We start from the raw sequence: 26,850 nt of genomic DNA on the forward strand, positions 1-26,850 counted from the left end.
TAAAAATACATTCTGAGAGAGTGCCATTTTTATGGTAACAAGTAAAACCAATCTCAACATGGTGGGCAAACTGTTAATCCTTTAAGTCTATTTTAAACACACAGACTATTTATATACATTTGTGAAACAGCAGGACTTCTCCTCCTGACTTCCAGAGTTAAAATTGCAAAATACCTCTGGAACAGTGCTTCAATTACCATGTTATATGGATTCAAAATGAGTAATAATGATTAATTAACTTTATATTCATACTTGCTGAGTAATATTATTGGAATTGATCAATGGAGCTTGTAGTAAAACACTGGGTTAACTATGCACTGACAAGATCTTTTATTTAATTTTTATAATTGTTGGTGTCTACCTTTACATTCCTGTGTTTTTAATATTTAAAGTTCCAATAGAGCTCAAATGCATAGCTGTTAATGGGCTCCAATGGTGAGGTGACTCTACAGGAATCTCAGAGATTGTCTTATACTGACCTGTTCTTTTCCAGTGCACGTGTCTATCCAGAACAATCTATACCCTTGGATTGGTCCGTTTGCGTATGCAGGAACCTCCCAGGACACCTGGATAGCAGTGGGGGAGACAGAAACCGCTTGAGGGTTCTCCACTGGCCCAGGAACTTGCACTGTAGGGCGACAAGAGCAAAAGCATGCAGCTGTGTCCGTGAACACAGGAACTCGAGAAAAAGCCCGATTGTTTTACCAGTAAGACCCAAGATTTTGTTACAAAAGAAAAAATGCTTTTGAAATTGATTCCTAAGTGTAATGCAGCACACATGATTACTATTATTATTCTATCTACAGGTTAGAATAAAGGGTTGACATGGGTTCCCATGGATTGCACATGCAACAACTGTACAAGCAGTTTAGTAGTGATGGGGATGCATTATTATTGAGACATTAGGCCCAAAAACACAGGTTAATAAATCCTTTATAAGGGTAGTTCTAAAGTATATGGTGAATCATCATCAAAATCATATTCTGTCTCACTTAAAAGGTTGAGACTGAGGACTGATATCCTGCCAACTTCCAAAGGCTGACAGTGAACATTAACTTCCAATAGCAGCCACCACATTTGAATAGCATTTATAACAATGCTTTCATTTACATTGGGACATGTGTTAATTTGACCATGTTCTGTTCCTTTCCATTGTGCACTAACTAACAAGCTCTTCACAAAACTGAGTCACTGATATAATCTGCAAGATCACTCTTCCATATAGATGTCTGGGCATAGCAATGTTTTATGTCTGTGGAATGAATGGAACATGCTTCTGTAAAGTGCTAATACTCTTAACCTCTTAATACCTTAGCATATGGATAAATCATTTTTTAAATATCCTTACATCCCGGCTTTTGCATGATTTTGTGTATTAAATTGCAGTGAACTTTCATAGGTTATTCCTTTGGCAGTCCATCACCATAAGTATGAGTATAGAAACAGCAAAGTAATCCATTTAACACCAGCAGATTACAGTTGTGCTTAGACAGATGCCCCAGGGTCCACCTCTGGAATTCCCCTCTAGACATAACAGGCAATCACTTTCAGAATTTCCAATAGAAACAAAAAACAATGACTGGATTGTGTATGTGTGTCTAACCCTACTGATCCGCGCTGACAGCACAGCCATTGTTGGTTTGTTTTTGAAGGGTATTTAGTTTGAGCCTCTGCAGCTTAGCATTCTTAAACCCACAGTGACAAATTATATGGAATGCTGTAGCAATTGTCTGTGTACCGTAGGAAATAATGTGAGGCCTGGAGGCCCATCTGATATTGCATAAACTAACTTTCCAGCTGAGTCAGTATATCATTAGAAAACATATTACATTAAAACATACAGATTTTGTCGTTCGATATCAAAAGCATTACTGATATTATCTCTGTCTTGTTCCTACTAGTTGTTAGTGCTGTAATAGAAACAATACATATTTTAGGTTACCATTAAGTCTGCAACGTGATTAAATTGTGTCCGAGTCGCTGTGTGCTGTAGTAGTTAAACACATAGCGGCCTATAGGTAGCTGTATTTGACAATGCCTATGGTAGCAAGTGATGTCCCACCCTCCTTTGGGTAGTATTCTCTCTCTCAGATACACAGGGTTGCATTCACCTATCATTTTATAATGCTCTATTCCCTACTTACAAATGCACCATAAATGTTTTGACATAATTGATAATTTATATAAGAACATTCATGATAAAAAAAAAAAAACAACAACAGCAAACAAAATAAAATAATAATTTGTAGAGTCCTTTAATCGGACATCTGTTTATTTTGCTGTAAAAGAGAACACCACCAGGGGGATAGAAAATGATCTTCTTTACTGAGTATTATCCCATGTGGGCACTCCAAAACAAGCCGCTGACAATGGCAAATTGAAATAAAGAATTATGGCGTTTCTACACTTACTCTGCACATTTTAATTATTTGTTTTGAGACCTAATAATGAGGATAATGCTATTGTTCATCTACAGAACTATAACAATGTACTACTGTAAATATTATCTGTGACAAAATTGTGAGTGCCCAAACAAAATGCACTTCTAAAATAAACAGGATTTTTAAAGGAGGTCACCTTACTATTATGTTGACTATGCCATGACCCCTAAGCTGGAATCGTTGAATTGCCATATTCTACAAAGGCACTAATGGCTATGGGAATCCAATCTGAGATAAGAGATGAGGTTCCAGCTCGAACTGAGTAAAGATTAGGTGAGATTGAATCAGATCGTAGCTTAAATGTTGCCTATGTAACTGTTTGGCAAGCTGCAGGCTATTGGAAAGAAAAAAAAAGATTTCAAAAATCCATAACAAAAATCTCTGTAATCAATTCATCTGTTGTTCTGAACACAAGTATTCTAAAAGCATGATCTTCACTTGATCTTCTAAACTGATTCATCAGAATGAAATTGTGCCCATAAGAGTCTCATCATACACTGTTCTGGTTTCTTAAGACATTCTCTCTGTAGAGTGGAACAGAGTGTGAGAAACCATCACGAATCAGGGTAAATTCTAAACATGCTGGAAGAGAGAATTAACAATAAACATACACTACGATGTTGGAAGAATAGAAATTGGACTGGTGAAAAACTGCACTGGTGTAAAAAAGACTGTACTGACATGACTAGTCCCATTTTCTCTTTAGTTTAGTTAACATGTAATGAATATGTTATAATCATATCATATTTTGAATATTATAATAACAATGTAACTGTTTTAATACAGAAACACAAGTTACTCCTCTACAGTAAAACACTTAGAAAACAGACAGATTCCTCTCACACAATATTTCCCCAACCCAGTCAACTGAACACAAAGCATCTTCTGGCTCTTGTTCCATCTGAGACCTAATTACTTAATTAATCCCATAATTGAATTAATAATCTGTCTAATTAAACCTTTTAAATTGTTTTCCGCTTCTTACACATCTACAGACTTGAAATTGAAATCCTCTGAAAACTCTATAATAATAATAATAATAATAATAATAATAATAATAATAATAATAATAATAATATTTAAATCATGTGTTAATTTAAGCAAGTGAGAAGTGAGCTGGAAGGGGAAAAAATAAGCACAGAGGTTTTAAGAAGTTTGTTACTGAGAGTTCAATTATTAATTTGGTGGTTTACCAAAAACAAATACATAGGCCTAATATGAAATTAAATAATTATCCATGTGATAATAGTGGTCATGGTTATAATAAAGAAAATAACAACAATTGTCTCACTAAGAGATTTCATAAATATGCAAAGTGCTAATATTATGGAAATAAATAAATGAACTGGGAAAAAACAATATGTGGTAACTTTAATCATGATAAACAAGCCAAGTGTTTGAATTGAACTGAATATTCAAGCTGTCTGGAATATATACAAATAAATAGCTTTCTTTGCAACATCAACATTCAATATTTAAGAATATTTAATAAATGTATTAAGACTGCTTAAATTAATAATGTAGACAACGTATGCGGCACTAAGTAACACTAACCGAATCAATTCTTTTTTTTTGTTTTGTGTTTAAACAGTCACGTGGCATTATTGTAACTCTGCTGTAGTTTCATTACCCCCTGGACAATTACATTAAGTAATTTTCCTCACTGTTAAACCAGCCAGCTCTTGGTCATGGCCTCTCCAGAATTGTTAACCCACCTCTTCACTTCTCTCTATGCCATTTGGCTGCTGCACTGGGGCGCCTCCCTACATGTCCCTTGTTTCCATAACAACAAATTACCTCTTTTATTGACCTTGTTAGTAAGTGTTTTGACGAACAAATTGCTTTCATGTAACGATTCAGAAGGAAGCAACCTGCAACAATTAAGCCTTTCTTACCTGCACATTTGTTCATTAACAGCCTATTCGACTCATCATCAGATAGGTTTTATGAACAAATCTAATTTTAGAATCATTTTCTACTAAAATTGTTATTATTGCACCACAAGTTCAATATAATAGCACTACTTTTGGAAAATGCTTTTGCCATAGCAGGTAACTGAGGCTTAGCTGGTAGACTCAATGATATTATTACCAAAGTAATTTCATATTCCCATAACACAGGAAGAACATAAAAATAATATAATAACACTACTACTACTACTAATAATATCTGGCATCTTGGCTGTGGTACAGAACACATTATAAGAAATAGAAATAAGGCACTACTGACAGTAAACTTCAGAAGTGTGGTTAATCTTATTTTAGTTTGAGTGTTTCCTGTGAGCTTTTCTGCTTTCAGATTGAAGTGAAACTCATGTTCCCAGTGGAAAGGGGCCCTTACACCTCTAGTCAGACACACGGAGGGAATTTGTTTTTTTATTCATGCACTAGTATGTATTGTAGTGGCAGAACTTACATTCAGGCTGTGTGGAGACCTTGACAGGCTGAGAGCTTTCTCCAGGGCCATAGTCATTGTAGGCCACAACTCTGAAGATATACATCTCCTCTGGCTTCAAATTTCCCACAGTAAACTGCAAAGAGTCGGCCTGTGAGCTGTTCATGACTCGCTCCCTGCAATACAGCAATATTTGGAATTAGCTTGCTGTAATACGCCACAAAAAATACATAAAGGAAAAATGACATGAACATACACACAGCTTTTTATATGTAAAGTCATCCAAAAGTACAATGCAATGCAAGCTAAACAGTGTGAATAATAATCGAAGGACAACAACTACATGAGGTGAATGAAAAATCAGGAAAAAATACCCAGTGAATTTCAGGGGAATAAAACTCTTCAGGATCACTTATACTTCAACATTTAGAATGGAATTGCCTTGACCTATAATTGTCTCGAACATAAATGGAGATCAGTCTCATAATATACCCTTTGCCAATGTGCTATGTATCTGAAAGTAAAACCACTTCAAGTGAAATACAGTACAATGCACAAAATCAAATAAGAATAACTCAGCACTGTAATAAGCAATCGATAAAGAAAGGGACATGTGCTGACAAGATTTGTGCAGCCACAAATAATTTGAAGAAGTTGTGGTGCTTTCAGCTGTTTGGCAAATTACATTCCTCATTACATTAACAGCAGAGGCCTGCTGCCAAAATCACATCTAGAAAGGATTCTGTAATAGTCCCTTATCAAAAAATGTGACAGTACGTCTTAAAACAGGACACACAAACACACACACACACAAACAAAAGATTAATGCAGATAATTTTTTTTCTGTATGTAAGTAAAACTGCACATGGATCAGAACAGCTTGCGTTTGTGAGATTAAGAAAGTATATGTTAAAAATGATACTGATCTATTAATTTACTAAATGTCAGTAGTGCTCCAAATTAGTTCTGTGGTAGTTTTATTAAGGCATGCTACTTTAGCATTTAATTTGATATTTCACATCAAAATTTAAATGTTCATAATTTATTAACAGTAATTGTATTTCTTATAATATTGATATGTGGTGCCATGGGATGGGACCCAATATTTGGATTATACTATGTGTTTGATTTGTAACTTGATGGCATATATAATGTGTTTAGGGCGATAAAGAAAAATGATATTGTCCAATGAGCTTCCTGTTTATTCAGTCCTCCTCATGTCGCAGAGCCTTGTACAATTTTTGTTTTGTCTTTTTCATTCTGTCCAGCTCTCCTCATATCATTTCAGTGCAGTTAAGGTAAGGTGGTTACTAAAACCAGTGCTTCAATTTAAATGTATTTTTATTCCTCTGATGTAAGTAATTTATGTTTAGTTATCATCTGAAAATCAGATGTTCTTTTGGCAGATTAACTCTTTGTTTTCAAAGTGTGTCGACTGTTGCAAAAATCATACAAAACTACGCTAAGAAGCAAGTGTGCATTGAATAATAATAAGAGACAGAAAATTATATAACAGGATTAACTAACTTAGAAGAAGATCTTTTGGAAGATGGCGAGATAATATCAAGAGTTTTGCAGCAGAAGGTTGTATGAGGACAGCCAAAGTCCAAAGTTTGTGGATTAATCTTGAGGAGGCTTTAAATTAGATATCACCGTCCCCATCTTCATGCTGATATAGTGCTAGATGAAGGCCTTCTGAAGATTAACTATGTGCAATAATACAACAGAGTTTTACTGATGCAACAAAAATGATCTACTTTGAATCCTGTGATACAAAAATTGTGTCTGATTAAAAAAGCAAGAAGCTCACTATAATAAACTCATTTTAGATTGGTTAGTTCCCACTTGGAGTCAAATGCATTTGCTTGCCGCTTTTAATTTGTTTAGCAATGTATTCATGGATAGAATAAAATATTTATATGTATCGTAAAACTTAAATTGAGTGTTTGTTAAAGTAGCTTAAAAACATGTACATACAGAATCAGACACATACTTATATATTTTCTTCACACACTCCTCCATATATGTATATATTAAATATTCATTATCTTTTAATTTGTGATAGGGAGGCTAGGAAACCACTGATCAAAACAGCTGAAGTCCGCTGTATTACGTTTGGATGTGGTGAAATTATCCTATTTGTAAAATCAGGATTGTACAATCGTATTTTACTAGTATACTCATTTAAATTCATACAATACTGTAATAATAATAAATAAAGCTCTCTGCTGTCACAAGATTATTATTATTAGTAGTATTATTAGTAGTAGAATAAGTATTTATAATAATAATAATAATAATAATAATAATAATAATAATAATAATAATAATACATCTACTTTATTGAAAAACATTGATTTCTAACTGACTGGAGACATTTAAATGGGCTTGCTCTGTTGAAAAAATCAAGACTAGAACAGCTAATACCTGATAGTGCTCCTGATTACTAAATCCCAAAAACATTTCACTTTGTATAGCTTGGCAGTGTTGCTTGGGCTAGGTCCAAGGTGCAGAGGCAGAGGACACTGAGCTCACCACCAAGGGGACAGAGCTGAGCAGAGACAGGATCTCTTGGAGGCACTGTGTGGGAGCGGGTGCAATTAATCCTCCCATTATGAGAGCTCTACCTGGAATTCATTTATGTTGCTTACACAAACAAGCAAACAACCTCAAAGGGAACAGGAGACACAGGAGCATAGAAGTGAAAGAATAGCAGTGGATCCAACAGGCATTCAATGGAGGAACGACAATGTTGCAACACAGCAGTGCACATAAAGAAACATTGATGAGACAGGCAGTCCCGGCTGAAGTGGCTCTTAATCTGCAATAATGTAAGCAGTTGTTACAACTAAGTGCAAAGCATAGGAACAAAGCAACGTGTACAAACAGAAATCAGAGCGCACAATTGACATTAAGTGTGCTTTCAGACCACACTTAATGCATTTCACAAGGGCCTCTGTTTTTCCAGACAGGGAAGCCATTGCCTGTACATAATAACTGGATACTTTTTGTCTTTGATCGCATATAAGCAAAATGCTTGGAATATGTAGCTTATCTGAGACAATCAACAATTTACATGTTAAGGTTATACCATAGAAAATATGTAACCTGTATATATGTGTATCTATCTATCTATATATATATATATATATATATATATATATATATATATATATATATATATATATATACGTATATATATGTATATACGTATATATACGTATATATATATATATACGTATATATATATATATATGTATATATATACGTATATATATATACGTATATATATATATATATATACACAGTGAGGGAAAAAAGTATTTGATCCCCTGGTGATTTTGTACGTTTGCCCACTGACAAAGAAATGATCAGTCTATAATTTTAATGGTAGGTGTATTTTAACAGTGAGAGACAGAATAACAATAAAAAAGTCCAGAAAAACGCATTTCAAAAAAGTTATAAATTGATTTGCATGTTAATGAGGGAAATAAGTATTTGATCCCCTATCAATCAGCAAGATTTCTGGCTCCCAGGTGTCTTTTATACAGGTAACGAGCTGAGATTAGGAGCACTCTCTTAAAGGCAGTGCTCCTAATCTCAGCTCGTTACCTGTATAAAAGACACCTGTCCACAGAAGCAATCAATCAATCAGATTCCAAACTCTCCACCATGGCCAAGACCAAAGAGCTGTCCAAGGATGTCAGGGACAAGATTGTAGACCTACACAAGGCTGGAATGGGCTACAAGACCATCGCCAAGCAGCTTGGTGAGAAGGTGACAACTGTTGGTGCGATTCTTCGCAAATGGAAGAAACACAAAATAACTGTCAGTCTCCCTCGGTCTGGGGCTCCATGCAAGATCTCACCTCGTGGAGTCTCAATGATCATGAGAACGGTGAGGAATCAGCCCAGAACTACACAGGAGGATCTTGTTAATGATCTCAAAGCAGCTGGGACCATAGTCACCAAGAAAACAATTGGTAACACACTACGCCGTGAAGGACTGAAATCCTGCAGCGCCCGCAAGGTCCCCCTGCTCAAGAAAGCACATGCACAGGCCCGTCTGAAGTTTGCCAATGAACATCTGAATGATTCAGAGGAGAACTGGGTGAAAGTGTTGTGGTCAGATGAGACCAAAATCAAGCTCTTTGGCATCAACTCAACTCGCTGTGTTTGGAGGAGGAGGAATGACCCCAAGAACACCATCCCCACCGTCAAACATGGAGGTGGAAACATTATTCTTTGGGGGTGTTTTTCTGCTAAGGGGACAGGACAACTGCACCGCATCAAAGGGACGATGGACGGGGCCATGTACCGTCAAATCTTGGGTGAGAACCTCCTTCCCTCAGCCAGGGCATTGAAAATGGGTCGTGGATGGGTATTCCAGCATGACAATGACCCAAAACACACAGCCAAGGCAACAAAGGAGTGGCTCAAGAAGAAGCACATTAAGGTCCTGGAGTGGCCTAGCCAGTCTTCAGACCTTAATCCCATAGAAAATCTGTGGAGGGAGCTGAAGGTTCGAGTTGCCAAACGTCAGCCTCGAAACCTTAATGACTTGGAGAGGATCTGCAAAGAGGAGTGGGTCAAAATCCCTCCTGAGATGTGTTAACCTGGTGGCCAACTACAAGAAACGTCTGACCTCTGTGATTGCCAACAAGGGTTTTGCCACCAAGTACTAAGTCGAAGGGGTCAAATACTTATTTCCCTCATTAACATGCACATCAATTTATAACTTTTTTGAAATGCGTTGTTCTGGATTTTTTTGTTGTTATTCTGTCTCTCACTGTTAAAATACACCTACCATTAAAATTATAGACTGATCATTTCCTTGTCAGTGGGCAAACGTACAAAATCACCAGGGGATCAAATACTTTTTTCCCTCACTGTACATGTATATATATACACAGTATATTTAGTATTTAGTATAGTATATACAGTAATTTTGTATTTAGATTGTGGGGCAAATGAAAATTATATTGTAAATGTTCCCATTGATTACATTGCTTTGTTAGTCTTGTAACAATAACCACACAATAATAATTTCCTGCAGTAGTTTGTGTGATTAGTTTATCATGAGTATGCTCTGAAAGTACAGACCAAACCATTGCATTGAATGCATTATTTCTACTTACAAACATAGTCAAGAAAATCCCCTGCTTTCAAGAAATAAAATAATAAAATAAAGGAATGATGAAAAAAACACAACAACCAGTTAAAACTTTTGTAGATGGATTTTTTTGCCTTTGCTTAACCCACAACCCCTTATTATTCAGGATGTAATTTTTAGGATTTCTGTTTGCTTGGATTAATCTGTTCTGTAAGATAAAGGTGTCACAATACCTCAAAGTCTTGTTGAGTTTGTTTTGTACTTGGGTGTGGTGTGGGGTGGCTTTGAAATATAGTCAGACAGACTGTCACCTACCTGTTGGTTCCTTCTCTGGCAAAGTAGATGGAGTAGGTTTGGATGTTTCCATGAGTGTCCACTGGAGGGCGCCAGCTTAGTCGCACAAAGCGGCTGGACACAAGGACAGGGACCACGTCACGGGGGGCAGAGGGGAGGGCACTGGAGCTCGGGACAACTGGGGGGGGAGGAGAGGAGTCAGTCAAAGAGTTAGGAGGCACAGGGGTAGGCACTGGAGGGGCTGCAGTGGGGGTAGCCTCTATAAGTTAGTATTTGGGGAGAGGGAATGGAGGGAGAATGGAGCAGTAGCAGAAAGATGTGAAAGATAAGAGAAAGACGAGGAAGAAGAGTAGTAAAGAGATTGCAAATACACTGCTACTCACAGTATTTACTGCTATACAGTGAATCATAATAAAATATGTGACAAGGAAAAAAGCTAAGATAAGTAAGTGGATTGAAAATGACATTAATATTGAGCAAATCTTGTTAGGAAATCACAGCCAGACAGAGAGACAGAGGGGCACAATAAGTATACAAAGACATTTATTCATCTATCAGGCCTCCAATTAATAAAACAAACTGTATAATCTTTGTTGGCTGAACTCAGTATGATAAAACCTCAGCAATGCAGAAACACTGTCTTTTGGGACATCACCTAAATCCTGTTATGATATAAAACACCTTGCTCACTGCTTCATTAAAAATGTTATCTATTCATTTGCTGTCTACATCCTAACCTTTCACAAACTTTTTGTACAAACTTTCTATATTCACTCAGTTCTTGTTCAGCTTTAAACACTGCTGGATCAATTGATCTCAATGACATCAGTTGGGATTAAGCTCGGTTTCTATTGCATCGATACAAACAGTTTAATGGTGTGTGTATGTGTGCGCACTTAAAAAGCATGCCCGGCTAATCAATCGCCCCGGAGAGTGTTGTGCATATCATCATTCCTTTGAAATGATCTTACAGTTTATCCTCTTTATCTTAATCCAAAATGTTATTTATTTGTTGTTACTCATCTAAACAAACTGCTGTTATGAATTTAACTTCCCATCGTATTCGTGATCCCTGAAAACATAACAGCATCTGAAACACAATACAAAAGACAAATCAGAAGTATAATTTTAGAAGTGGGTTGTATGCGGCCAGATAGATCCAATTGGTGCATTCAATACTTTTGCTTAAGAAGACAACTACAATGTATTTCTTCCTTTATCAATAATGAAATAAAATAGTAATTTCAGACATATACACACACACACACACATCCATATCCTATATACTCTAAATCCCCACTAGCCCTCTCCATTCCTCTCTGGCCAGTTGACTACACAGGCCTGCTCTCAGGTGTCCAACTCCCAGGCTCATATTTTGCCCCACAGTAGTGGACTGAGCTACACAGTGACCTACCGCCGACACATTTGTTTGGATTTCACCTGTAGACCATTCTAATCCTCGCTTTCATTTTATTCACTGCAATGAATGCAGATTAATTGTGATAGTTATGGAGTTACCCTTGTAGTACTGTGTATATCTAGAACATTTGATGTTAGTGTTTATTAAAACATATAGGTTGCATTGAACAGAGGACTGCTATATAACTTAACTATAAATCCCATATAAGAAACCAGTCAATCACAGAACAGCATTTCCACACATTTCTAAACCTCTTATCTCATATATAAATATCATCCTGTGCAGAGAATTATCAGTATTTAATAAGTCTTCGGTTACCAAAGGCATTTCAGGAGACTTGTTTTTGAGTGCACGTGTAATTTAAAGGAACAAATGCTGTATTTGTTTGTTTGTTTGTTTGTTTGTTTGGCAAAGTATCCTTTCTTTATTTACCATGTAATGTCCACTAATGCTTCTAATTCCATCTCTTATAGTGGGTTTTTACAAATCTTTTACTCTATATTTTCATGTCACATTGAAAGGTTTCCCAGTTTAACCACACATATCTGTCCTTTACATTGCTTGTCTGTAATTTCACATGGTTAGAGCATGTGTGAATTGTAAACACAAGTGGATTGTCAGATAGGACAATGATAAATACAGTCCCATACATCATCCAAGGTAGAGTTAAAGTCTAGATCCTGCTGATCCCTTCTGAATACCGATACAGATCAAGTTCTTGTACATTTCTTTGACAATTTCTTTGTTCACTCTGTTATTAAATTGCACATCGCTGACAGGGTCAATTTAAATCCATTCTGTGCTAGTTAAGGAATTGTCTTTCAGTTTTAAGAAACCGATATCATTCTCATAAAATGCTGTCAGCATACTATCCATATTGAAACTGGCACCGCTTGCTTTATTGTTTTTGGCTTCCTTTGCTTGTCTTATGGCCATCCCTGTGTCTCAAAAGACATTATTTCCACACTTTCAAAGACACGTTTATGTTTTCAATGTCAAATGGATGTTTGTCAAGTCCAGAGAAAGTCACGAAAAGTTTATACTCTGTTTGTACACTTCAGCTGGAAAATAAAAAACTATACCACACAAGGAAAATAGAGAACATAACGGAACAAATATCTATACATGCACATGGAGAAAAAGCTCTTAATCAGTTTCCCTCTGCTTGTGGGAAAACGGGTTTTGCATGAGAGCTAGACGGATTTTTAATTAACTAGGCGGTTGGACACAAGTACATGTGATTATTTATAATTCATTGATAAACTGAGCCACAGCACATTAAAACATGCACAAGCAACATAGGGAATACAAAAATAGGATAATTAGACACATAACTAATTTATTTATTAATTTCAATATTAGAAGCCATTTAGGCCACAAACATTTGATTTTTTCATGATTTTCTTCTGGTTTAAAACTGCTCTTTTTTCACTCATTTATTTTAGTCTGGCTGAGTTATGTTATTGTTTTGTAAACATGAATAGAAAACTTCATGCAATATATCATGTTACCATTGTAGATTCGGAATCATTTCTTCATGTCTTTGCACCCCTTCTGTTATTCTAATTATTTTTTTTTACATTTATTGTCAGTGAAAGAAATACTCAAGGCCCTTTTATTTATTTTGCTTCCAGATGATAAACAACATTAGTTCTCATCTTTCTGCTAGTCACATGGGAGTTCATTTTAGAGCTTCTTTTTCAATTTCAATTCAGAAAAAGAACCGTGAGGGGGGAATGTATGTATGTATTGGTAATGTTATAAATAACAATTCCTGTAACAGTAACGGATAGTTGAAAGTGAACCCCAAGCCTCCATATTATACAGTATATCACTTTTCAATCTCAGCTATTCCCCATTTCATATCACATTATCATGGATTAATTGCATGTTGGGGAAGAAAGTCCTAACACTATATTATCTCTTTTTGGAAGGGAACAGTGAACAATTGCACCTTTTTGAAGTATACTTCTTGTAGGAATGTACAACAAAGGTGGTGTCCAAATATATATTCATTATTCATCGGAAGAATAACCACTTTCATGTTTCACTTTCAATACAGACAAGGAAAATGCTCATTTGAGTCCTTTTAATATAATTTAAGAGTTGGCCTAAATTAAGCCAATTATTTTGCCAGTTAAAAAAAAAACATCTGGTGGATATGCCAGTATTAGTCATATACACATTAAAAAACATTAAAATAAAATGCCTACGTATTTGACATTATTATTGCTTTCTGCCTTATGAGACAAACACAAAAGAGATATGACTGGAGAATAAAGACCCTCAGTCACAATGGAAAACCTACTGTTTCAGGACCTGTTTCTATGCCCAGAGGTCCTCTCCCACCTCTGAGAAACGTCCCTTTTCGCTGGAGTAAATAATAGCTTCACATAATGGCCAGAAAATGCATGACTACCTCTGGCCCTCCTGGCAGCCCAACAGCACCAGCGATCCCCCTTCTCGTCTGGTGCCAGTCTCCTGTGATAGCTTGCCAGGCTGTGCCCTTCAAGCTCTATAATTGTATTTATCTGTGGAGAAACATGCCTCACTGAGCTAATAATCTCCTTCCATTCCAGCTCTGCCACACAAAGGGAGATGATTAGCCCTGACACAAGAAGCCTATAAATACAGGGTTAGCTTATTTTCAGACAACAAAATTACCTCTGCATTTGTAACAAAAGAAGCTGCCATTTGGCCTAATTGCAGTATTCTGTTTTAAGGGTGCACCAGTTGGAAAGGGAGTATCAAAGAGGACGCGGCCCCTGTCTTTCCATGTCTTCAGTTTTATTTCCACCCCTCTCCCTATCCTCTCTCTCCCTCGCTCCCCCTATCTCCTTTACTGAGATTAAAGCACCGCTATGCTCATTAGGCATCTCTTACCTAATGTAGCTAATCAGTGCTTAAGTGATGCCTTAATGACTTCATTATTTAACGTTTCATTAAAATGGAGAAGTCAGAAATGGCCATCTTGTGCTCTTGTGATGCTGGCCCTCCAAATGAGATGTGACTGGTACAGTAAATGGGTTTTTCTGTCCGGCTTGTATTCATACCCCACTCCCATCCCTTCCAAAAGCTGGCATAAGGCAGCTAAAGCACATCTTAGTGCCATATGCCCTACACTGACAATACTTGTTTGAAGCCATTAGGATGGTTTTCTGCCTGATTTCATGAGAGATTTGAAGTTCAGGGGGAGGGCTCTACTGTTCCAGATTTCAGCAGGCTGTCTTATTCTTGGAGGGCTCATTTTGTTTATTTTCAATGCACTAAATGTTTTTCAAGCTCACATAACTTAGTCATGTTTGAATAGTCATGCCTATATGACATACAATATAAATATCTGTATTTTTAAAACGTGCACTTTTTAATTATATGTTTTTCTAACAATATTAATACGATTACTAAAGTTTTATGACATCTCAAGGTAAATGTACACATCTGTTTACTTTTCATAAACTTCTGCATGTAAACTATATCCAATGTAAAGACGATTACGTAAGTATTGCTAAATTCATATTTTACAATATAAAGTATTTAATTATTAACATTAATAATAGGATGGAAGACAACCAATTGCAACAGAATAGAAATACACAATCAGTGAGGATATCCTGCATAGGGCTACAATTGGCACTGTTCTTGTGGTCTGTGACAGAAATTTAAACCAATTAAGTGATTAGGTCTCATGGATTAACAAAGATAATGAGAGAGGCATCAGTAAACTGAAATGGTAGTTGAGAATGGAGTAAATGGATAATTTACTGGCTAAGTGCCGAAAGCATAGGATTTAAGTCTCTCCAAACAGTTTTATAAATATTTGCTTTTACGAGCCTAAAAAACATAGAAAAACAAGACAAAAAAAAAAAACACAACAACAACATTTTGATGCTGCTACGAATAGTCAACAGTTAGGCAAATATAGAAAACACTATCCAGCCCCGACAGGATGGAAGGATATTATTTCCTAAAAGAAAGTGTCAGCCACACCTTTTAAATACAGCAAGTACAGAGGAAGCATATATGAAAAGGGAAAGGCATGTTATGTTAGAATTGAAATAGCTTAGTTTTCCAAAGTGTATTACACTTAGTATGAACATGGCTTAAAGGATGTACCTACAGCCCAGCCAAGCATGCCAGTTCCTTTGGCGTAGTGGGAGTACATCCAAGCTGAAGACCTGAGGATCCAGTTTGGACCTCTGCCTAGGAGCAGCAGCCTCAATATAATTGGCACCCGGGCTGACTGAAGTGCCTCCTCCAACTAAGCTACCGAGGTTTGTTTTCTCAGCATAATATGTTTCCTAACCCCAATAATATATATACCAATTATCCCAAGAAAACATTATATTTATATAGGCTATATAGTAACAGCTTTAGATGATAGGTACTTTAGGACCACACAGTTTCCTCATCTACCTTTTTCCACACTGCATGACAGTGAAAATGCTACATCATGCATCTGTCTGGCTGTCCAAAATACACACACCTGTCCTTCATTAAGTACCAGCATAAAAGCAGACCGCCACCAACACTCGATTCTAGGTACCTGTGGGGAAAAGCTGGAATGGCTAATCAGCGAGTAGAATGATTAGTATGAGAGGAGAGAAGAGGAAGCAGCAGACTGACTACCTGGCATACAACTTACATTTGACTGACAACACCCCCCCCCCCCCCCCCCAGAGAACAAGCCCAGAATGGACATTAATGATGACACTGCTTAATCCTCCAAAATGACCCGGTATTACAGCAAACTAAAACCATTAATGAAACTGGACATGGCTCACACCCCAAGCTGTGCCACTATATATTTCCATACATATGCACACACAAGTAAATATTTCTCCATTACAATTCAAATTGTAAATGTATTCATATCAGAAAATAGATGGATTGATAACATATTTAAAATATGGCAAAATAATACAAAATAAACAAACAATCTTATTAACTGAATTAAACCCAATAGGAAGACCTTGCAAAAATTCAAGCATCTTTTACATAAGTGTGTATACGTGTGCAAATGCATATATATATATAATATTACAATATATCAAACATTGAATCCATATATAAATATTGGCATTGTCAAATATGCCTATATACAGAATATGCAGTAATACATTATATCACATAGAAATGAAGGCTAGGGGTGGAAAACAACTTAGAGCACACATTTATTGAATTCTCTATGAGTTCTACTCAACAAGCAAGCAAACCTATGTCCAGTCCCAGGTTGCTCAACATAAGCACACACACATTCTGACAAGCATACAGAGAAACATGACAGAAACAAAGCAGTATTATTATATATACAAAAAAAGCTATATCACATATTCTTGCAGAAATATTGGAATAAGTGTAACATATACATTTTCCAATATATATTGTAATCTATTTAATTTTCATAAAGCTTTCTATGTTTTTACTGTGCATTTTACATGTTGTTGACGCCACAATGAGATAATTATGTTGCTCTCTTTTAAAATGTTTTCTACAGAGCTTCGGGGTGGGACTTTGAGAATTATTTCAATTCACATCGCTTAACTGCCAAAAATGGTGCACGATTTACAGGGCCATGAGCACTAATCACTGTCTGGAGGTACTATGCTATTGAGATTTTCCTTTCTTGGATTTAGAGGCTTTAGGCCTCACCTGGAGACCAGCCAGTTGCCCTGGGCAACCAGGCGGCTCAGACCCTTTTGTTCATTTTCCTTGTCACTGAGGGTGAAGTTGACATCCATATTAAGTGGTTCATGGTCCACACAGTCACTGGGGGTACACAGAGATTTTTAATCCTTTCCCTCCACTTATCACCCCAGGACACATTTTCATTGAGAGAAGATGAAGTTCTGCTTTGGAACAACAGCCCTAAATCCATTACGTGGGAAAGGGTAATCCGTTAATGGGACTGCATACATGCTCATTATTGAATCATAATTGTTCCCACTCAACTGCTTACATCAGCACCCTTGTTTCTTCTATGCAAATTGCTCTCACACAAACAAACAAAATTGGCTATATTTTCACTGATTAGATGACCAAAGTACTCATCCATAAGATTTTAGATGGACTGTCAGTTTTAGTTATGAAAAATTTGAGTGAAATATAATTAGGTCTGTTTGAGGTTTTTCATAATTTGTGAAGCACAAATCATAACATATTTACTGAAAATGTAATGAAAGGGGACAAATAAATTTAGAAATTAACATTTAGATGTATTATATAATTTGAGTACAATATTCTGGGGATGCAAACCTAGGCAGTGAATCAGTCATATTTGTTTATAAAATGGTGCATTTGTAAATATTTTCAGGATATACAATACATGGATTGTATAATGGTTGATTACATAACATTATTTTAGGTCAGTGGTAAGTCATTATGTTCCCAGCATTGACTACAAACAAACAAATACAACTTGGACATCTTCAGCCAGAATCATCTTCAGAGCCATGAAACAACACTTCAGGCTATCACATTGTGTACCTGCAGTCACAATGCAGCACTAGTTCAACCTTGACAGGTATCTAGTTTGGTTCACTTCATTGTATATTTACAGTTTATTGTGGCATGCATACTGAACATTGAAAATAATACCTTGGCAGAGCACTGGTTGCCCCCAAGTATTTATCCTGTGCAGATTGTCCTTTTGAATTTATTCTGTTTGGCTATTTTAAATTCTTGCCTTTGCAACCAAGCCAGCAAAACATATTTTGTGCAGCTCTTAAAACCAAATGCTACAAGTAGAGAGACTCAAACTATTACAATTTATGTGATATGTAGTTCAAAATGATGACTATTAAGTTTTAGTGATACATATACTCTAAATGAGAATGATATTATAATCATTCAGTAAGATACAAACAAGCAATATACACTCACCAAGGATTATTAGGAACACCATACTAATACTGTGTTTGACCCCCTTTCGCCTTCAGAACTGCCTTAATTCTACGTGGCATTGATTCAACAAGGTGCTGAAAGCATTCTTTAGAAATGTTGGTCCATATTGATAGGATAGCATCTTGCAGTTGATGGAGATTTGTGGGATGCACATCCAGGGAACGAAGCTCCCGTTCCACCACATCCCAAAGATGCTCTATTGGGTTGAGATCTGGTGACTGTGGGGGCCAGTTTAGTACAGTGAACTCATTGTCATGTTCAAGAAACCAATTTGAAATGATTCCACCTTTGTGACATGGTGCATTATCCTGCTGGAAGTAGCCATCAGAGGATGGGTACATGGTGGTCATAAAGGGATGGACATGGTCAGAAACAATGCTCAGGTAGGCCGTGGCATTTAAACGATGCCCAATTGGCACTAAGGGGCCTAAAGTGTGCCAAGAAAACATCCCCCACACCATTACACCACCACCACCAGCCTGCACAGTGTTAACAAGGCATGATGGATCCATGTTCTCATTCTGTTTACGCCAAATTCTGACTGTACCATCTGAATGTCTCAACAGAAATCGAGACTCATCAGACCAGGCAACATTTTTCCAGTCTTCAACTGTCCAATTTTGGTGAGCTTGTGCAAATTGTAGCCTCTTTTTCCTATTTGTAGTGGAGATGAGTGGTACCCGGTGGGGTCTTCTGCTGTTGTAGCCCATCCGCCTCAAGGTTGTACGTGTTGTGGCTTCACAAATGCTTTGCTGCATACCTCGGTTGTAACGAGTGCTTATTTCAGTCAAAGTTGCTCTTCTATCAGCTTGAATCAGTCGGCCCATTCTCCTCTGACCTCTAGCATCAACTAGGCATTTTCACCCACAGGACTGCCGCATACTGGATGTTTTTCCCTTTTCACACCATTCTTTGTAAACCCTAGAAATGGTTGTGCGTGAAAATCCCAGTAACTGAGCAGATTGTGAAATACTCAGACCGGCCCGTCTGGCACCAACAACCATGCCACGCTCAAAATTGCTTAAATCACCTTTCTTTCCCATTCAGACATTCAGTTTGGAGTTCAGGAGATTGTCTTGACCAGGACCACACCCCTAAATGCATTGAAGCAACTGCCATGTGATTGGTTGGTTAGATAATTGCATTAATGAGAAATTGAACAGGTGTTCCTAATAATCCTTTAGGTGAGTGTATAACTCATTACATTATTATTAAAGTTCCTAATCTTTGTGCAGATGTGTTACACACACATACACAGCATCAATGCTCAGAAATATGGTACCTGTATTCTTTCTTTGAATCCTTGGGATGTATAATAACCAAAGAACCCAAAAAGGAACAATAAGAGATCAAATCCCAGGCAACCTGTTATAATTGTCCTGAGATCAAATAAGATAATAGGTAAATTATTTGTACATAGGAATACAAAAATATAATTATATGTTTTTTCTTTAAACCTACATTATATTTTGTAAAACTAAAGGAAGTAAATGTATACAAATATCGATGTAGCACAGAAAGCTGAATGCCTCTGCAGATGTTTATGGGACTAGGAAATCTCTACATTTACATTTCTGTCATTTTATGATTTAGTGTAGAAAGTTTTATTTTTCAGTTTCTACAGCCCTACACAGTCTGCTTTGTTGTTAATTGTTTATTTGTTGTTGATCTGTTTTATTGATTTTTGGCTACACTGTATATTTGTTGTCTTCAAAGATATTACTTCACTTATTGGCAGTGTAATGATTTATACATATACAACACTCTTACTATGCAAGTCTCTATTTTTATATTGATCCATGTATTATGTATTTATATAATAAATGCAGTTATCATTTTGTAAATAAATACTTTTCTTTTCAGACTAACACCTACATCAGAATGGAAGTATTTGAAATGATAAAATCAATTATGAATGTCAGAACTGATCAAGCAAGTTGTGGATGAGATTTTAAGACATATCAGTTCTGTTTTGTACATACTATCTTTTTTTTCCAAAGTGGTGTATAATTCTATCTTTACTTGGCAACAGGTTAAAAATAACCAAAGGCATACTAGACATTATTATTAATAATTATACACCTTTGTTCCCAATTACTATAAGCCTTGTAAGGCATGTAAAGAAATATGTGAACAGCATAGTGTGTCTATTTACATTTTCTTTCCTGAAGCAGCTACAAAATCCATTCTCTGTTTTCCTGGACGATTTCTTGAATTTATAGTTAGTACTATATAATGTAGCAAAACCTCTTGGCTAAATTGATAACGGAGTAAAACAAAATAAATAGAACAGAACAAATCTATTGACACCCACAAAATGCAAGTCATATGGCGCACCTCAAGGGGAATGAATTAATGCTAGCTTTAGGTTATTGAAACCCCTATGCAGGATTAATCCAACCTTAAGGTTAACAGATTACATGTAACTCAAAAGTGAAACATTTGGAAGATTACACAAGAGGTATATTAATCTGAAGGGAGTTAATGCCAATTTTTACACAGCATGATTAATATTCTCTAACCAGCTGAGCTGTGAAAATCTGCATGTGCTAACCAAACCATGTGCATAGTAGCTAGGTAGCTGTCTATGTATGACAGAGACGCTCAAAACATTAACTCCTATATTATCTTCACTATAGTTGGATAAAGACAATTGTGGTATCTGTGTAGAATATTTCAGATGTATAAAACAAGAAAGCTGCATTTCCAAATGTTATTTTTGCTGTAGACATTATATTGTTGCAATACATTGCACATTAGTGTACTGAATTCAGGAGCACTGTGAGCTGGAAACACATTATCAACAGAGTAGTGACTATATTACAAGTTTTTAACTATTTTAATTGTATCAAAACAATGGCTGTTCAGGGATGTTGCCTTTTTGCTCCATCTCTGTAGTGAGACTGGAGTGTGGCAGCAGGGTGATAACTCTGTCAAAAAACACTTAGTGACACTCTCTGGGGAGCAGAGGTGTTAAAGGGGTGACCAGCTCAGGACCAGAGCCCCCCCAACTGTACAGCCTCCCTGGCCTGGCACCAGGAGGGATTACACAGGCCCACTCTCTAATCATAATCCTGTCACCTTGAACTTTGACAGCAAATGATCAGTCTCCAGCCTCCAGGGTGTGGAAAGGTGTCATACATCACATGACAGGTAATGTTCCATGGCCCAACCAACGTGCAGGGGGATGTCCTCACATCACGTCACACCAATGAGGAATACGACCGCCACTAATCATGACTACCCAACCCGTCCAATCACACTCTGTGGGTTAGTCTCCTTATTACTGATGGTAAAGTTCCATAATATTGCTCTGCACACTTTTCAAAGTCTCCCTACTTTGTAAAGAAATAGCTGGTCTGTTTCACACTACACAAATGAAGCTTAGAAATGAAAATTTGGAATGAAATAAATGAAATGAGAGCCTAATAGACTTAATCCTGAGTGTTGACCTAGCTGTGCAACTCATCTGGACAACTCCCAGATGTCTGATTGAATGTTCTGTATTTGTCTTTCACATTATGTATTATTATTGTTTTGCTACATTTGATCTTTATTTCCTGTGATCTTAATAAAGTGTGTTACTTTCTATTCATGTAATGGCTGTGTGTGCCTCTTATTCATTTTCAATAAATGAAGCCCTTCTAAGGAAAATAACTCAAACTACTATTTTATCAATAATCAATCAACAAAATATTATATTAATAACCCAAACACTACAATAGAGTGACTACAAATAGGATACAGTGTAAAATAATTTAAACACACATGCCTTCTGTATGTTTTTGTAGATTGTAGTTTCGGAAAGCGGGATGATGTCTGTAATTATTTCATTTGTAATAATTACGTATTTCTTTGTCTGAGGTATCAGAGGGGAGGAGGTAGAAGGGGGTTGATCACATTTATCACATAAAGGATCAATTGCAGGACTAGAGGTACTTTACTGTTCTGCGTGATTAAGTGCCCGAGCTCCCCTATCAATCAATACAAGGGGATGTCAAAGAAATCATTTGGAAAGAAATCTGAAAGAGGATATATATTTTTGTGTCCATGCTTAACAGCTACAGCGAGGGGCAAATAGCCCTTGTGGAGCTTGTCATATTTTATTATCCCAGAAGATTTTTTAGTTTCTTTTTCCGAGAATGAGAAAAAAATAAGGAAGTGGAAAAGGTTATTGGGTGTTAGGTAAATCAATCTACTAAGACACTAGCAGGGACTGAGGAAGTTTGTCCCAGCAGCCATATTATTTCTGCCCTCTAGCTCTCTGTTCCCTCACCCCCCATCTCTCTCTCTCTCTCTCTCTCTCTCTCTCTCTCTCTCTCTCTTCTCTTTCTCTCTCACAGATGACAGTGTTTTCAAATAAAGAAGACAGATGTTATTTGCAGCCACATAATGAAATTGCCACCTAGGCAATGACATTGGTTTATAGTAAAAGTGACAATGCATAAGTAAGATCATAGCAAGACAGTACCATTCCTGCGTTTCCCCATAAGCAAAGTTAAATTATAATTTTCTCTTCACATCTAAGTCTCATGCTTTGCTAAATCTTATTAAAGCTTAACATTCAAAGGCTTAGTTCTGCTTGAGACAAGCTGAGGAGAATTACCATATTGAGTCCTCCTAGTCTTCTGCCTGTCCAATCCTCTATCAGTCTTATCCATCATTTCCTTCTTAATGTACCCAACAGACAGCTATTGTAGAGATACACACATTATGCTTATTGTGAAATATCTCTTGGTCACTTACAGTATGCAAACATTAAGCTCATGGTTGAACATCTACTGACCACACATTTAAAATGTAGGGACCAGATGTTGTGTTTCACATCCGAAGAGCCATTTGTGATTTCTGCTTTTGTAGAAAGAAATACCTCCCAAAATGGTTATGTCATCCATTTTGCCTCTAATTGACAAACAAATATTGTCACAATGGGAATACAAATACATGCAAAATAGAATGAGCATTCATATAACCACATTTTTTGTATAGAAAGCACACTGATTTGCTGGCAACCTTTTCCAAACTTCAGAAAAGTAGATCTTTCTATATATTTTTTTTCAAGTTGGTAGGCTCATTATGTGCAGAGCTGTAACATGAAGAGTTTCAACACAAATGTTTATCATAACCCCCTGCCTTTTCTCCCATATTAGACTGATGTACACAGTGTATGTTTCTACACACTGCCAACTTGGGAGAGTAACATCTGTATAGAAAACAAAATGCATGTCAAATATAGAAAATGAACTACAATAGGAAAATAATTGGAAAGCACTGATACATTCTAAAGGTAACTGAGGCTTACAGTTCCACACTTTTAATGGCCTGGCCAGTAATCTTCAGATCAGCATTCATGCTTTGAATTCACCCTGCTGCTTTCTTCAGTGTTATTGACACAAGTTTCTTTCTCATTTTCACACTTTTCAACTCTGAATAAAATAACTGATTTTCCATATAAATCATAATAATAATTTGTGAATCCAACCATAAATGCAATCATGCAGAAATATGGCAAGTTTCCATAGACTTGCCTTTGCCAGGTGATTGAAAGCCTCAGTGAAAATTTGACATGTGCTATTCACAAATCACACATTATGACAAAAAAAGCCCTCCTTAAATTGCTTCTCTTCCAGTTCCTTTCTACAGCCATAAGCTGCTGTACTGCTTAATTCATTAGCACAATCAGTTTAATTTTAATTGTATCCATTGCTAATTCTGAAATCTCTGGCATCATTACTAAAGAAGGAGACAATAATATACATTTTCACACATTTTTGAATTACTTGAGAGGATTACATGCTAAATATACTGCCTCAAAATAATTCAAGGATCAGGCAGAAATAATTATGTAATGCAAGAAAATGTACACTACAGACTATCCCAAAACAGGGGAAGACAATTGATAAAAACGTATCAAAATGCTTTCAAAAGGATTTCTACAGTACATAGTTACCCTTGATGGTAAATCGGTCTTCTGAGTACTGTGGCAACACATTTTAATACCACAGACTTTAAATAACCCCTTGTGAAGTAACAGAAAATCACTGATAGATATTCTAACTGGATTAATTCTATGATAAGCCTAATACAACTTTATCATACAGATAGTCTAAATGTCCCATGTAACAGACAGAAACAGGATTATTCTTACATATGGATCTAATAATCTGAAGCACTTGTTGAATTTAAATAATTTAAATGGTAATATATTACATTTTATCAGGAAGTTAACTGTACAAAAATACATAATTAGTGCATAATAAACTACTGTATTATATAATGTGTTACATAAACTCAATTTATAATGTACTTCTACACAAACTGACTTTTAGCTGCAAATCTCAATATGATTACAAGAATGTATTCCCTCTTTAAATTATAGTAGAATGCTTCTGTCTGCCTTCATCTGTCATGGACTTCACACGTCATGGACTTCACGTCATGGACTTCACACGTATATAAGGAAAGCTACTAAGAACTAATCAGTAATCGGACAATATTCTCAGAGAAAGAAAATGTATTATTTCAACTCAGGAATGGAAATTGTCTACAATATTTTTCCTGAAGGATTTGCATTGAAGCAACAGGGAGACTAATTCAAGGACATTCATTAGATTGCTTTACTGTTAAAATAATTTTAATCATGCAAACAGTCTGAACAGCCTCTACGTTTGTGCCTTACAGGCACTACCGTTTTTCAGTTAATAAACAAATATTGTGAGAAGTTGAATTCTAGTCCAACAGTCCAGAAGGGTTATTTATAAACATACAATCCCCACTGGACTGTCTGCTTTCCCCCTTGCCTGCAGGGAAGCAGAATTCATGTTGACATCAATAGTGATACCCAGAATGCTGAGCGCATCGGCAAAGGTAGTGGAAGAAACATGGCAAACCCAAGCCAGCACATTAACATGATGGTAAAGGCGTACTACTGGACCTTACAACTGGATACATTATTTAACCCTGCTAAGCATACTTGCCTGAATAAATTAGTCTATGTCAAGTGATAAATAAAACAGGAAGGGCTTATAACTGGTGAAGATAGTTGCACGTTGCCCTGGCAACAGACAGGAAGCCCAAGTTAAGTCGAGCCTGTGGTCCTCTGCGGGACTAGGTGCTGAGGGTGGTGTAAAGGATGATGGGAATGGATGAGGGAGTTCCAGTAAGGTCAGACATTTGCCGCTGAATACAAATCTGTCACGCCTAATAGATGAAGCACTTTCGTCTCTCGGATAGTCTGGCTGGTTCCAGCAGCCAAGGAGAAAATAGAAAGACACTAGACCATGAATGCCAATCAGTCTGCATTGACGACAATGATGTATTTACATGTGCCATTCACGTTGGATATACTGCATGACCTGAAGCCAACTGAGCCTGTATAAGCCATTTAATTCAACAGGGCGGCTGCAGATGACTGAACAAAATTAACACACTTGTCAATAATTTATAAAAGTCAAGATTGGTACTTTTGAATGTTAAGTACCTATATCCAGGATAACATTTCTTCAGGTGCTTCAATCACACAGGAACTTTTCAAGTTTGAATTGTGCATTTAAGGAGGAAGGTTCCTCATTGACAATACCAAAGTGTAAAGAACAGGAAATGAAAGGATAATGTGTCCTAATTGTAAAAGGGAAAAAAATGAAAAGGCTGTAAAAACAGAAAGTTAAGTAAAAATGGCATCTTTAGTGTGTGATCACTGATTACACGTGCAGGGGATCCATACATTCACTATTCTAAAAGGAGACCAGTTCCTTTTATGCTTAAGGTGTTTCAACCCCGTAAATGTTTCACCTGCTAGTATCACGGAAATACTGCACAGACTGGAGGCTAAAGGTAATACTTACCTTGTAAGCAGCCCCTATGGTTTTAATGACTTAAAGGTACAGGTGTTTGCCTGCATTAATATCTTAGGAGGGAGTACTTATTTTAAGTAATCAGACTTGCTCATTTTCAAATAAACATTCTCCTGGATTATGTTAACTATCAGATATTTGATTGAGTATTATGAAAGGGTGGGGGATTTCCTGCAAATAAAATTGTTATGTTCTGTAGGATGTGTTGGAGTACTCTTGTATACACTAGCTAGTTTTCTGGAGCGTATATTTTCATGTTATTGAGTATGAACAATCTGGTATTTTCAAAATAATGCTAAAATGTTGGGACTGACATGGTGATCTTTGCTGTATGTTTTTGGTATATATTGAAAGGAACCTTGCACCTTTTATAAACCAAGCCTCTGCTTCAAAATGCATAAAACATACAATTGGCACACAGTCTGACAATTTAATT

The 26,850-nt window shown here is 36.5% G+C and overlaps 1 protein-coding gene across 1 annotated transcript in view; it reads right to left on the minus strand.

Moving 5' to 3' along the window:
- Nucleotides 1–26,850, minus strand: part of dcc (DCC netrin 1 receptor) — a 309,571-nt gene that overhangs the window by 81,354 nt on the left and 201,367 nt on the right. Inside the window, exons 8-10 of the mRNA XM_066710967.1 lie at nt 10,263–10,419; nt 4,857–5,011; nt 480–628 (exon numbers count right to left, since the gene is read on the minus strand). Coding sequence (XP_066567064.1) covers nt 480–628; nt 4,857–5,011; nt 10,263–10,419 — 461 coding nt within the window. The remainder of the gene's footprint in view (nt 1–479; nt 629–4,856; nt 5,012–10,262; nt 10,420–26,850) is intronic.

The sequence above is a fragment of the Amia ocellicauda genome, chromosome 8 (genome assembly GCF_036373705.1).
Source record: "Amia ocellicauda isolate fAmiCal2 chromosome 8, fAmiCal2.hap1, whole genome shotgun sequence".
In the NCBI taxonomy this organism is placed as follows: domain Eukaryota; kingdom Metazoa; phylum Chordata; class Actinopteri; order Amiiformes; family Amiidae; genus Amia; species Amia ocellicauda.